We start from the raw sequence: 14,405 nt of genomic DNA, 5'->3' as shown, positions 1-14,405 counted from the left end.
CTGTCCTCCATTTGAGTTTTTCTGTTCAGAAAGTTCATGATATAATCCATTGTCCCCACTATCCTGAGATCTTCTCCTCTGCTTGAAGACATCTTAGCACATATAAGATCACTTGATAGCAGAAAATATATTGCTCCTGTAAAAATACATATTTATATTAGTCAAAAGACTGAAATCAAATAGTTGAAACGTTGTATTATAATTTAGAAGGACCATACCAGCAGCCTGGCTGGGTTGACCACCCTATTTTGAGTCATTATAGGTGAAAGTTTTCAAACTTCTCTGAAAATGTTAAACTCTTCAAAAATAGCAAATCTACAAGCTCATGTGTCGCGATGCATTGTGAGCTTGCAGATCGTCCGTAAGGCATAAGTGCTTAACCAATTGATTATGACTTGAAACAAGCAATTAACAGGACAACAGTATGATGGTATGATCCTTTAAATGCAAATGTAAGACAATCACCTCTGTTTGAACCATCCCCTGTCTCTGAAGTCTCATATTTCTCACAACATCTGAAATATCAAACTACAGACAAAACACAATCACAGAGAGCACAAATGATGCCGTTAACTTTCATCCGTGTAAAACAGACCTTCCCATTTCAAATCAAAATGAAAGTTGGTATACTTACATCAGCGTCTTTACTGATGAGGCCCAGAACCACATCTATGCAAATGAGCGTTCCTGAACGGCCAATGCCTGCACTGCAGTGTGTGACGATTGGTCCTGATTGGTGAACGTGCCTCATATAGGAGATGAATGTCAGCAGTTGCTCTGGCTGAGAAGGCGTTCCATGATCTGGCCAACCCGTGTAGTTCAGATGAGTGATGAGCTGGACCTCGCTGGTCTGGAGTGGAGGACAATTAAAACGTTAAAGGACAACCCCAGACTACCCTATTATATAGATCCCAAATCACTGTCCATGGGGTCTTCTAGGCAGAAATGCCCCTGTCGTCCAGCTTTCCCAGAAGCCCTCATAGCATAGAGTGGAGCCCATAAGCCTATTTTATTTGTTGTGGTGATTTATGAGACTGTGGCGGCTCGTGTGGAATAACCAAGGCATGGATGTGTTTTGTAATGGCTAGTAACACACTCATGAAAAAAAATAAAATAAATATATATAATATCACTTTTGACCACAACAAATAGTGTAGAAGCGATAGGCTTATGGGCTCTATTCTATGCTGTGAGGGCTGCTGGGTTCTGCTGCGGAAACTGGACAACAGGGGCATTTCTGCCTAATAGACCCCATGGACATTCATTTGGGATTAATACAAGTAGGAAAATGTGTTATTTAGTGTGGAGTTTCGCCCTTTAAAGGAGGTGTCACAGTATTTGTTTATTTACTACACCTATATAGTGTCTTTTAAGTTTCAGGGGACTACCCATCTCTCCAGGTCTTTGGTAAACAGAAAATACATTTTCAGGATAGGATAATTTTACCCAATCATTAGAGAGAGAACCACACAAATGTTTTATTATGTTCAATTGTATAGTGTTCCAAGTCCAATTTTGTAGCCTAATTTTTGTTTCCACATTTCAAATTTCACTTTTTAATTTTGTATCCTATAATATCTTGTAAATCTTATTGTGTGTTCTCGCTTCTGATTGGATTAATGGATTATATATATACACATATTTTCCTTTTACTATAGTGCTGGAGAGACAGGGAGACCCCTTTCTATCAGAATATAGAGCTATTCAACATTGATGTTAAATACATAAATTGTGCTTTCGATATCATATGAAAATGAACAGCAAATCAGAGTTTGATTTCACCTTGATATCTTTAACCTCAATCATACGGATGACAAAGTTGTCCAAGTGTTGGTCTTTGACCAACGTGATCTGCAGCCTGTCGTCCACCATCTCCGCTGTTCTCGGTGTATCTGGCCAGTAACGTTGGCATTTCACTTTCCCCCCTTCTACCTCTTGGGTCATCATGGCGATTACGTTAGACTTCTGTTCCCAAACCATCTGCCAGAAGTCACCCAGAGTGGTGGGTAGAGGTCCCTGGCAGGCGATGTACGAGAAGTTCTCATCCTTCACTGGCATCTTGATGAAGTTGGCGTTGATGTAGCCTCCATCCTTTCCAAGTACAACTCGAGTGGTATCAACTGTGAAAGAAAAGTATACCAAAGAATGATGTTTACTCACGTGGAATGCTATCCTTCCTGGAATACACCAAAATTGAAAGAGGTTGTTTAAAGGGGTTATGCCAGCTTAACGGTTACTGTCACCTTAAGAAATTATATTAAAACAAGTTAATATTTTTATGATGTCATTGTGGGACTGCGCAATAAACCAATCAAATTAATGTACTGTACATACTGTACTGGTCAGCTGTTGCTCGGGTTGAGGGGCAGACTCTCCCCCTCACCCCCAGCAGTCACTAAAAACAAGGAAGTAACTCTACACGAAAATGTATTTTATATCTAAATCTGTGGGTATTAAAATTATATTTCCAGACAAATGTGGTTGTTACATCAACATTGTTCATGTGCATATGTTTGTTTATGCGTATGTGTTGGGAAAAAAAACGCTAAATCACCGAGAGTTGTTATTGTCGCCTCCCCGGCGACCAGCGCTCTCTCCACGGCGTGTATGTGTCTACAGGAGAGGTTGAGGCCGATCGCCCCCCGCTACCCCCGCCTCCCCGTTTTTTGCTCCCAGACCACGCCCCCGACCGTCGCCATTGGCCGGCTGTACTCTGCTGTACTTCCTGGCCATGTCCTGTGTGTACTGTTGTTGTCGCGTCGCACTAGTGCTGTCACGCGTAGAAGGATGTTTGAGAGAGATGAGATTCAATTTATTGTCAGTGTACAGTACAAGTACAGTACAGTACAGCGAAAAGTATTTACACATCTCATACGCGGAGACGTTTGAATACGCGGAGACGTTTGGACTTTTGTCAAAATGAAAATGCGCGTGATTTACAACGCAGCCGACCGACCAATGACAATATTGTTGTTGGACCGTCGCTAAATACCATCTAATGATGTAAAATTCGATTACTGTACCACATGAATAGCGTGGCATTACTGCCCACAGAAAAGCATGATATCGATGTTATTATTATTATTATTATTATTATTAAGGACCAAGGACATGGCCAAAGAAGGTCTCAGCAAGAACAGTCACCAACGTCATCTAGGCTCCATGGGTGGCGGGTGGCCACGTCCGGTGGCCACCCAAAATAACATTAGCGTCTATGAGCACTTCGTCACTTCCGCCACCCAAAAGTGTCATGGCGGTGTCCCATGGTGTGCCAACTTTCGGGTGTTGTCTGTTCCTGCCTAACCTTCCTTGGACATGGCCAGGAAGTACAGCAGAGTACAGCCGGCCAATCGCGACGGTCGGGGGCGTGGTCTGGGAGCAAAAAACGGGGAGGCGGGGGTAGCGGGGGGCGATCGGCCTCAACCTCTCCTGTAGACACATACACGCCTCTCCACGGGGAGGACAGGCAGAGAGACAGCCTGTTGAGACTCCTGACCGAACGAGCATTACTACAGCGTTTCTGAAACTGTTCATTTCAGCAATGTATATATCCTCCCTCAAATCACTTATTTATACCAACATCGTCCATAAGAAGTTGTTTTTTTATCCTTATTTATTGGAATTATAACGCTGGGTCTGGGTTTCACTATCTCTCCTCCGTCTCCCACTGATCTCAATGCGTCCGCCTGACTGACTGACTGACTGACTGTCTCTCTCTGTTACGTGATCTCTGTGTGTGTGTGTGTGTGTGTGTGTGTGTGTGTGTGTGTACGTACACGTAACCTCGCGAGGTCTTCACTCCCTCGCTCCTCGAAATTAAAATGGTTGGGAATAGAGCTACAGAGCTGTAAAGCTATTCTTATGGGGGTCCCCAGGCTAATACGTACAACACTATAAACAAACCCCTACCACTGATCTGCGGGCATCCCTTCGCGTGGGTGTATCTCTGGCTCTGGTTCTTCTACAGCTGCTGCTGCTGCTACGGCTCCGATGAGGGGCTCGAACATGTATGGTTGTATACCAAAAGCTTGATGTTCATATCGGCGGTCGTCGTCGTTATCATCATCATCACTTTCACTGCTACAGGTACAACAACTTTCAACATCCGTCAGATCTGCTGGAGGAGGCGATGGTGGAGGAGAAAAATCCTCAACAGAAGTTACAGAACCCACCGGGCTGCTACTGTCATGTGAATCATCCATGTTGAATTTCGCGGTGTTGTATTGGATTGACTGCCTGGCCTGCCTGGTTGTAACTTGTGATTCCCCCTCCACACCCAAGCCCCCGCCCACACAGAGAGATCACGTTACAGAGAGCGAGAGAGACAGTCAGTCACAGACAGTGGGAGGAGAGAGAGTGAAAACCAGCGTTATATTTCCAATAAATAAGGATAAAAAACAACTTATTGTGGACGATGTTGGTATAAATAAGTGATTTGAGGGAGGATATATACATTGCTGAAATGAACAGTTTCAGAAACGCGGCTGTAGTAATGCTCTTTCCTCCTCGTTCAGGACAGGCTGTCTCTCTACCTCTTCTCCCCGCAGAAGAGCGCTGGTCCCGGGGGAGACGCGACAATAACAACTCTCGGTGATTTAGCGTTTTTTTTCTCAACACATGAGCATAAACAAACATATTCACATGAACAATGTTGATGTAACAACCACATTTGTGTGGAAATATAATTTATATACACACAGATTTAGATATAAAATACATTTTAGTGGGGATGGTGGAAAGACTGGTGATGCAACTGGTGATGCGAGGTTAGTCAGACACACGTCGCGTGCAGTTTCGAAGTGTATTCAGAGAGACCACGTGACCCACAGTCACCCACCGTTTACTACTATGACTTAAGGTGACAGTAACTGTTAAGCTGGCATAACCCCTTTAAATGTGCCGGCAAGCACTAGTCAGTAGTCACCGTTTACTCTCTTGGATAAAAGCTCTTATACATAATATATACATAATGAAAGCAGGAATTGTGCAGTTGGCTTACAGGGAACAATATTCTTGTAGCGATTCTTCTTTTTGTTTTCCTTCGTCTGACCTATTAAACAGTCGTCCAGCGGCTGAAGATTTTGAAGATTCTGTCAGTGGGCATATTAGAAAACAAAAACAACAAATTACATCCTGTAAGTTTTCAAATAGAAAGTCAATGACAGTTGTGTGCAGAATGAGAAGAGAGTACCGTATTTTCCGGACTATAAGGCGCACTTAAAAGCCTTTAATTTTCTCAAAAAACTACAGTGCGCCTTATAGTCCAGTGCGCCTTATATATGGATCATTCATTGACATTGACATTCCCTTTAGCACAGCTCCATCTGTTTGATGCATAACGCAACGGTAGCGTCTATTATGTGCGCCTTATAGTCAGGTGCGCCTTATATATGAAAACAGTTTGAAAATAGACCATTCATTGACAGTGCGCCTTATAGTCAGGTGCGCCTTATAGTCCAGAAAATACTGTACCTCAAACTCTTGTAGTGGAACCTTTTGCTCCAGAAGTCCTCTCATCATGCGGACCACAGTGTTGAGTTTGGACCCTGTGTACTGGCCATCAGGAACCACCTTGACCAGAGGCAGGGAGGTCAGCTCATCTTCTGTGATGATGGCTCCCTCTGGGGAAGGGTCAAATAAATGCATTTTGAGAAGCATACTCCAACAAGCAATGATGGATAGCGTTGGAAAAAGTACTCTCAAGTGTTTTACTTAAGTACTGCAATGTAGGAAATACTCTGTTCCAAGTAAAAGTCTGGAAATCAAAATGCACTTGAGTAAAAGTACAAAAGTTTTGCCATCAAAATGAACTTCATGTACCAAAAGTAAAAGTACTCATTATGCAGAATGTCCCATTTTAAGTTTTCAAATGTATAAAAATCTCTTTGAAAATAGCCGATCTACAAGCTCACAATGCATTGCATGGCAAATTGGCAACGCATTGTGAGCTTGTAGATCAGCCATTTTCAAATGGCCGGAAGATATATATATTTATATATGGCTGAAGTGGTTAATGGTTGTTTTGTAATAATCTGAGTTCCCAGAAGTTCTTTTTTTCGCCACTAGGGGGGGCAGTTTTGTAATAATAATCAATCTACAAAGAAACTAGTAACTTATGTTGTCAAGTAAATGTAGTGAAGTAAAAGTACAATACTTGGATCTGAGATATAGTGGAGTCGAAGTAAAAGTATTGGTATTTCGAAATAATCAGGTAAGGTACACATACCTGAAAATTGTACAGTACTTAAAGGGAACCTTTGAGGAGTTGTGTGGAAATAGAAAAAAGGTTCCCCCCCTTCTGTGTTGCCTAGAACTGGAGGATTGATTTTGGGGTTTGTATTGTAAAGTACAACTTGATGACATCACACATTGTACTTTACAATACAAACCCCAAAATCAATCCTCCAGTTCTAGGCAACACAGAAGGGGGGGGGAACCTTTTTTCTATTCCCACACAACTCCTCTAAGGTATATTAATGACATATTTCAATATTGAAAATGGGTGGTCTTCCCCTTTAAGTAAATATACTTACTTTACACCACTGATGATGGGTGTGCCAAAACATTTGGAACAACCAGATAAGGAACTGGTGGAGTTGTGCATTTTGAAAAAATACCCCAGAGAGTTTTATATTGGCCTTTGCTCTTGGCTGAGCCTTGTTGTACCTGGTCAACGTGTGCAGATAATGTATAGCAGTGTCTCTCAAAGTGGATTCCAGGGACTCTGTTTGTTGCTTTAGGGGGGTTTAAATTGACCCATACAAGTCTGGAACTCTGACAGGGTACAAATGGAACCAAATGACACCCGTTAGGGTTCATTTGGTTCCATTTGTACACTGTCAGAGTTAAGGGGAGACCTTGAAATTTGAAGGTTTGAGAAAAACTGATGTATAGAACGAATGAGCAGAACAAATATCAGGTCTCACCATCTTCTCCCTGTTTGGAGTTCATGTTCTCGATGGGCAGCTCATCACTGCCCCATGTGAGGTCATCGTCCTCGGGTTGGCCAGCGCTCATCTGCAGATAGCTGCTATCCAGCCACAAACAACACATGGATGTTAAGGATAATCATTAAGAAAGAAAGAAAGTAATTTAAGAACAAGAAAAACAAATTAATATAGAGCTTACTTTTCATTTAGGGGGTCATCCACACACTCCTCCTTCCATTCTGCTTTCCGGGAACTCTGGAATAAGATTACCACCAGGTATTAAAAAAATGAAAATTAACTGATATGTAGATTGAGTGTAAAAACCAGACTAAAACATTTTTACACAAAATAAAATGAACTGTGGATATTGACATAACGTTAGCCTCATAGCATAATTTCCTAACTCGTATTTGTAAGGTTTTCAGGAAAGAATATAATAGAACTTTGTCACATCACATGAATTACATGTAAAACAGTGGGTGAAAAATATTGCAGTGCAGCTTAAAGAGACAGAGACAAAACAAAGTCACCTAGATGACTTAGGCAGAAATAAAACATTTTTTCCTAAATCATGTTTATCTAACTTTGTTTATATCTGCCTAACTCTACTCTCCTAACACTGATGATTCATCCTGTCTTATTGCCAATGAATGCTTCTTACATTAACAGAATGCTTGTTACATTCAAAATCATTTCTGCCCAAGTCAAAAAAGTTAACTTAAAGCACTTTCTGCCTTTTGGAATGTAACAAGCATTCTGATTATGACATAGGCAGTACGGCACAATGATGCAGCATTGTTAGGAGAGTAGAGCTAATTTGACCAAAGAGTGAGTTAGGCAATTATGCTAGGAGGATAATGATATTATACTACGGTACTCAGATACTGTATACTACAGCATAGGCATGTCATATGGATTAATGACCTCAGGGGAATCCTCAGGAAGAGATGAACCATCGCAATCTGTGTCCTCCGACAGCTCTGTGCTCTGCTCTGGAGAACCCACCTCATAATCTGTACAACACAACAAGGTGCAATTTAGCCACAGTATCCTTTGTATGTGCAGTATGTGAGGCTCAAGCATAATAGTGCAGGGAAGGGACGAATGGGGTTGGGGGTGTCAGCTAGCGATTCCTTTTTCCCTGAACTTTTTTTGTTTGTGATAAACAAACCAAAGATATGCTTGCTGACAAAATTGGAGCACTATCAAATCAAAGCTTATAAATCTCTCTCCTGAACGGGTAAAATTGGTATCCTGACTTGAAAATGCTTTTTCTGTTCACACCCGTTCCCTTTGTCCATATCTTTTACAGTCTTTTACCATAGTCTACTCTATGGTATAAACCTAGTGGTAGAGTGGGAATGGGTGTCAAGCATGAAGGTCAATCAACGGCATGTTCTAATGTTCCAATGAGTGTAATTGTTTTACCTGTTGGTGGTATGATAGGGAGGCTGTCAGACTTCAGCCCGTCATGGGGAGTAAAAGGCTTGGTCTTTACACCACTGTCCTCACTGATATCTGAGAACCACATCAAGACAAAACAGGATTGTATGATATTTGCTTGTAAGTGTTGTCATTTTTGCATTAGAAAATATTTGATCTGGTTGGGAATGCGGTTATTGATGAAGCAGAGGAAGTATGTACCTCCATATAAAGTATATTGTTTGTATTATTTTCTAACACTATAGTCTTGCAAATTAATGTCCCTTTTATGCCCATATGGAGATCCATGATGTCATCAATATTAAGCCCATAGCTTGGAATGCCCATATATGGACATATTGTGGGAAAATATGTGAATGAATTTCCGTCCTGCGTGACCTCACCCTTTAAGGCGAGGTCGCCTCTCGCCCTTAGGGCGTCTTACTGTTATGGGTGTGTTTTCATATCTGTATTACCATTGCAAGTGTCTGAAATGATGGGCAGGTATGTGTTCATACCTGTGTTACCATTGCATTTGTCAATATTGATGGGTAGGTATGCTAGGTATGTGGTAGGACTTTGGTCCGGTGGTCTTGACACGACGAGATCTACTAGACCTTTGGCTTTGCGGATGGTGGTGACAGCTTTGGTGTGGGACACACCCGTCATTGCATCCTCATTCACCTAAAGACACAGTGAATACAGTAGTTAAGATGGAGAAACCAAGGCCCTCAAGTTAAAAACGGCATTGTGAGATATTATTGATAGCAACAAAGACTGAAAAATATACACTGAGACATAACACTACCATGTAACTGCAAAGTAAACGCGAGCAATCATCCTTCACCAGGTGCATGGTTCAAACAGAGTTTGGTAAAATCACAAGATCACCAGCACTCACTTCAAATCCTTCTGGTTTATAAATAAACACGGGCGACAATCATACATGGACGCATTCGGCGTGAGCCTTACACAGATGACCACGTCATTGACATTGTACGATTCCCCCCCTCGCAAAATGCATAACAAACTCACTTTCAGCAGCCTGTCTCCAACCTGCAGCTTTCCTGAACAGTCAGCTACTCCCCCTGGTGTGATAGACTTGACAAAAATTCCCCTCTCCCCTCCGATGACCGAGAAACCCAGACCTCCCGAGGGAGGCTTTTCCAGCTCCAGCTTAATTATCTCCTCCTTAACATTAACATAACAGCACAAAATACACGTTTAATTAATGAATTGTCATCAGAGAGCTTAGATGTTTAAATATTTTTAAATGTTATGTGCGTGCGTGTATGCGCTCATAATTCAATTAAGCTTTCAATCAAATGTGTAATAATTGGCCCTATATACTATGTGTAACATTCAGTCAACCAGAATGTTTTGATATTCATTGAGGTAAATTCAAAATTGTATCTACATGCATAATGATTAAAATGTGGCACTAAACAGATGCTTGGTCCAAGCATGTGGTAAAGTGTGCTTGGTTTAAGGGGGTAAAAGCTATACTAATTAATAGATAAATAGTAAAATGGTATAAAATATATATGGCATATACAGGTACTTACTAGTGAACAGATACAGATCTGGGTAATTTTGTCACTTTGAATTTGAAAGAGCTTGTGTCATAGAATGGATGTAATATTTCTAGAAGATGGTCCTATAACTGAGCCATTTATCCTTCTTTTTCCTTTGTCTTAGGCATTTGAAAAGAAACGTTAACTCATACCCTGCCAAACCCGAGGAACCCGAGAATTTCGCGATGTCCCTCCCTGCCACGCCCGAGGAACCCGAGAATTTCCGCCATTTTGATTTTTTTTTTTTTTTTATTCAAAAAATGTTTTGGGACCCCAAAAACGTTAGTAGGCATGATAGCGATCGCGAAATTGCTTGTTTAACCCCCATACAACCCCCATACAACTCAGGTAGCAGACCTCCAAGCTCACAACAGTGTAAAACATAATGGCTGCTATCTCATGAATGCCTGAACGGATTTCCATTCGGATTTTTTTGTTTGAAAGCTGTGAGCAATGTGGACACACGTGGTGCATTATCTAGGCATGGGTGTGCATGATCCGTGCACTATGAATTACATGGAAGTCTATGGAGACGAATGGCAGTTAAAGAGTACGAAGGTATTGTTAAATGGCAGCATATGAGTTAATAATGAAAATGTATTCTCTTCCAAGGTGGTACTTACCTCTAAAGGACAAATTGGCAGACAGTTGTCTCTTTGATCTCCCCCTTTAAGATACCCTTAAACACATAATAAAGAGTAGCATCAGACGTGTTGCATGTTGTGCCAGTGTCAGAACAGTCTGGGTGATGCCAGACATTTGCAGTGTTTCTCAGATGTGATCCGTACCGTTCATGCTGGTGGAGACCTTAGGACTGACGTTGTTGTTGAAAAAAGAGACACTCTTCTGTTCAGTGGAAACTGGCTTTCCGTCCCTTGAGAGGAAGAGGAGAGGAATCAAGGATTATTTAAAAACTGAAATTATCCAAGAAAATGAAAGCCACATGTTGGAACCATTTTTTCTCTAAATTGTCTTTGCCTTATATACTTTTAAAGGGAAATGTCACTTTATAACACTTGTTAAACTGTGGTCAGTTACTTATGTTGCTTTATTCAACATTTAGTTATTTTATTTATTTCATAGAGATAATAGCCGATCCACAAGCTCACATCGCGGTGCGACACGTTGTGCGCTTGTAGAGTGTTTTTCAATAGTTAAAGCATAAAATAATGATACACAATAATGTGTACCCAATCTAAATGGGTTAATGGCAGGAATGACAGTCAAAGCATCACAATGATTATTGTTATTTCACTACCGTGTTGCCTTGAGTGTGAGGTCTCTGGCAGAGAGCTCCAGCAGTCTGGTGCTCTCACACAGAGTCAGGTCCAGGGTGGGAGCTCCATTGATGTAGTGGATGATGTCCAGTGGTCTCAGGCTGCCCTCTTCAGAGGCCACCGAACCAGGCTGGATGTCTTTCACAAACAACACTGCGTACACACTGTCACTGCCACCGTCTAGCATCAGGCCTGGAGGAGGAGGGAGATTTTTTTGTTTGTTTAGCATTTTTATAGGAGAGTAACAGTCTTTACACACCCGGGGTGTGACGAATAAACTTTTCATTAAGTAGGTAGGGCTGTCACAATTATTACATAATCGTCTAATCGTGATTTTTTTTGACATAACCATGATTTTTCATAATCGTCATAATCGTTTCCATGTTGAAACATTTTCATATATTTTGTAAAAAAGTCAAAAATAGTGGAAATAGCAGATCTACAAGCTCACAACGCGTCGCATCGCGACACGTTGTGAGCTTGTAGATCGGCTATTTCCACTATCAATGTTCTTTTTTAAGTATAAAGTTGTCAAATATGTCAGTAATGTTTTTGTATATTTAGGTTATGTGTCATATCTACCATGCGCAACTCAAAAGCCTAAAAGCCAAACAGAAATGTAATTGTCAACGACAAAAACACAATTATTTGAGTGACAAATAATAGTCATGTAAAATGTCATAATCGTGACATATAAAGTATTCATATAGTTGATGCCTCATTCATAGAGGTTGATAGAGGCTTTTTTCTCAATGAAAAATCGACCTCGTTACCAATAACATTTGTGTCACATAATTGCTGTGCAATATTCACATTTTGTGTGGATGTACTCATGACGTAAACAAAAATAGACAAGTGAAGATTTTACTTTAAACTAAAGACATTCTGGTGAAGAGATTTTGCACCAGAATTGGAAATGGTTCAATGGATAACTTTAACATTATATGTTGATGGACCACTGCTTTCTAAGTAAAGGCTACAGTATCTATGAACTGGGAATTTTGTCATGAACTGAATCACATGTGTGAAATGAAAGCCTACACTCCACAGGCATCTTTCTATAAAAACAAAAGTATTTTCCCATGTCAATCTGCTTACCCTGGTCTCGGGTTTGTTTACAGATCAGTATCTCGGATGATGACTCGTCAAAATGACATTCCTCATTACTTAACACCGTAAGGCATTTTGACACTCAATTGACAGAAGAAATACTAGAGTTTTATAAGCCCTCTGTGTGTTAAAGACAATTTCATAATCAAAGCAAAGTGAATAAATGTTTGGTGTTGCCATTTGAAGTCCAGTGATATTACATATAAAACATCTTAAAGCACTTTTTTATTAGATGATTCAAAGAGCAATAAAATACATATGGGTGAAATTTCAAAAGAAAGATCAAGCAAAACAATTAAATCGATAATTACAGAATGAGTACGATTTTGAAACGACAGGCGACAATAGACAGGCAGTGTTTGGGCCATGTATACCCATATACCAGATTCATAAAAAGTTTTTAAAGTGTGCATGTGTTTGGGAAAACATGTGTAAAGTGCTTTTATAACAACTCTATCCCACTAGTCCTTATATCACACACATAACCAGATGGAAATTCAGAAACATGCGCAGGCTCGGGTCAAATGTTTGTTAGAGGAACACATTCTGTTCTTTATACTCCAGAAAAGTTTGGAGAGGAAGCCAAATGGGTGGGGGAACTGTCCATGCCATGCAAAAGTACTACGCTCTAAGCCAGTGGTTAACAAACCTTTTAGCTCAAGACCCAAAAGAGAAACTAGATGTTTGCCCGGGATCCAAACTAATGAATATATGGGAATTCCCAGATGATGCCCTGTTAGGGCAACCACACTATACGATAATATACTATACTAATACGATCCCTTTTATGCCCATATATATGGAGATCCCTGATGTCATCAATATTAAGCCTCATGTGGTCTATGACGTCAGACATCTATGATGTCACATGCCCATATATAGACATATTGTGTCAGTCTCAAGCGGTCTATGACGTCAGACATCTATGATGTCAGACGTCAGTCAGATACCAATATATGGACCATGAGACTGACAAAATATGTAAATATATGGGCATTCCCCATAGACCACATGAGACTGACACAATATGTCCATATATGGGCATTCCCAGATGATGCCCTGTTAGGGCAACCACACGAATACAATCCCTTTTATGCCCATATATGGAGATCCATGTTTGGGAACCAGTGCTCAAAAGAGCACTCAAAAGAGACCCTTCCAAAGAGAAAGCATGAATGGGGCTTAACGTCTTCTACTGGCCAATAATCACCTTTACTGCATTTTCCCCAATGTGTTAAATAAATGCTGAATAAATGTACTACTGATTAACATTTCCTTACCCAGGTCTTCTTGGGGCCCCTGGAGACAGATATCCGGCAGCAGGTGGGCTTCTATCGGGGGCTTGGGGGCCTCCAGAACCCTACCTACTATCAGGTCCACCACCCGGGGAGCAGCACGCACCAAGTTGACCACCTCAGTGTGGCCCATGTTGGAGACATCTGTATTGTTCACCTGTGGAGAACAAGTGATGAATGAGTAAAGGTCCAAAACATTGGCGATTTAGCGATGCGGCGCGAATAAACAACCCGGGAAGAATTTGCATGCGTTTGCCTATACACATCTAGCGCAACGCGAATATGCGTATAGATTCAAAAAACAAACCGTGGACAATCTAAAATACAATGAGCTTGAGCTGATCTGCATCAACAAGCAGGTTACTTCTGCTTCAAAACTCACCTTGCTCATAGGTGTCGCAGTTCGCCAGCGAATGTCCGCAAAATTCAACACCAGGGAAAAAAAATAACAGACGCATTTACGCTCCGTGGAAATTCGTTTGCCGATGTGGAAGCTTGCATTGACTTTGAGGTTTTAAAAAAAAGGCGAAATATTCACGTAGCAAAATCGCCCCCAATGTGTAAGGACCTAAAAGCTCACAATGTATTGCATTGTGCCACACTGCGAGCTTATGAATTGGCTATTCACTATGTTTTTTATCTAATATTTTATTTAAAGATTTATTCCTATAATGCCCAAAATAGGCTTAATTTATAGTTCATCGCACAACTCGTTTCCTTCAAACGACAAAGTTCCTTCAAACAACAACACCTGTGTCGCCACTCGTCACTTTTTTCAAACAATCTTTTTGTTGAGCT

The 14,405-nt window shown here is 40.9% G+C and overlaps 1 protein-coding gene across 1 annotated transcript in view; it reads right to left on the bottom strand.

Annotated features, from left to right (window-relative positions):
• The window catches only part of ptpn13 (protein tyrosine phosphatase non-receptor type 13), a 91,546-nt gene continuing 77,141 nt past the window's right edge, over positions 1 to 14,405 (bottom strand). Inside the window, exons 35-50 of the mRNA XM_080743488.1 lie at positions 13,593 to 13,764; positions 11,184 to 11,394; positions 10,714 to 10,799; positions 10,549 to 10,604; positions 9,387 to 9,542; positions 8,870 to 9,035; positions 8,358 to 8,447; positions 7,854 to 7,942; positions 7,129 to 7,184; positions 6,927 to 7,030; positions 5,473 to 5,621; positions 5,000 to 5,090; positions 1,783 to 2,120; positions 635 to 850; positions 466 to 528; positions 1 to 136 (exon numbers count right to left, since the gene is read on the bottom strand). Of these exons, the coding sequence (XP_080599614.1) occupies positions 59 to 136; positions 466 to 528; positions 635 to 850; positions 1,783 to 2,120; positions 5,000 to 5,090; positions 5,473 to 5,621; positions 6,927 to 7,030; positions 7,129 to 7,184; positions 7,854 to 7,942; positions 8,358 to 8,447; positions 8,870 to 9,035; positions 9,387 to 9,542; positions 10,549 to 10,604; positions 10,714 to 10,799; positions 11,184 to 11,394; positions 13,593 to 13,764 (2,121 nt within the window). The 3' untranslated portion in view covers positions 1 to 58. The remainder of the gene's footprint in view (positions 137 to 465; positions 529 to 634; positions 851 to 1,782; positions 2,121 to 4,999; positions 5,091 to 5,472; positions 5,622 to 6,926; positions 7,031 to 7,128; positions 7,185 to 7,853; positions 7,943 to 8,357; positions 8,448 to 8,869; positions 9,036 to 9,386; positions 9,543 to 10,548; positions 10,605 to 10,713; positions 10,800 to 11,183; positions 11,395 to 13,592; positions 13,765 to 14,405) is intronic.

The sequence above is a fragment of the Nannobrachium achirus genome, assembly GCF_963921795.1.
Source record: "Nannobrachium achirus genome assembly, chromosome: 15".
Lineage (NCBI taxonomy): Eukaryota > Metazoa > Chordata > Actinopteri > Myctophiformes > Myctophidae > Nannobrachium > Nannobrachium achirus.
This window is presented reverse-complemented; position numbering and strand designations above follow the sequence as displayed.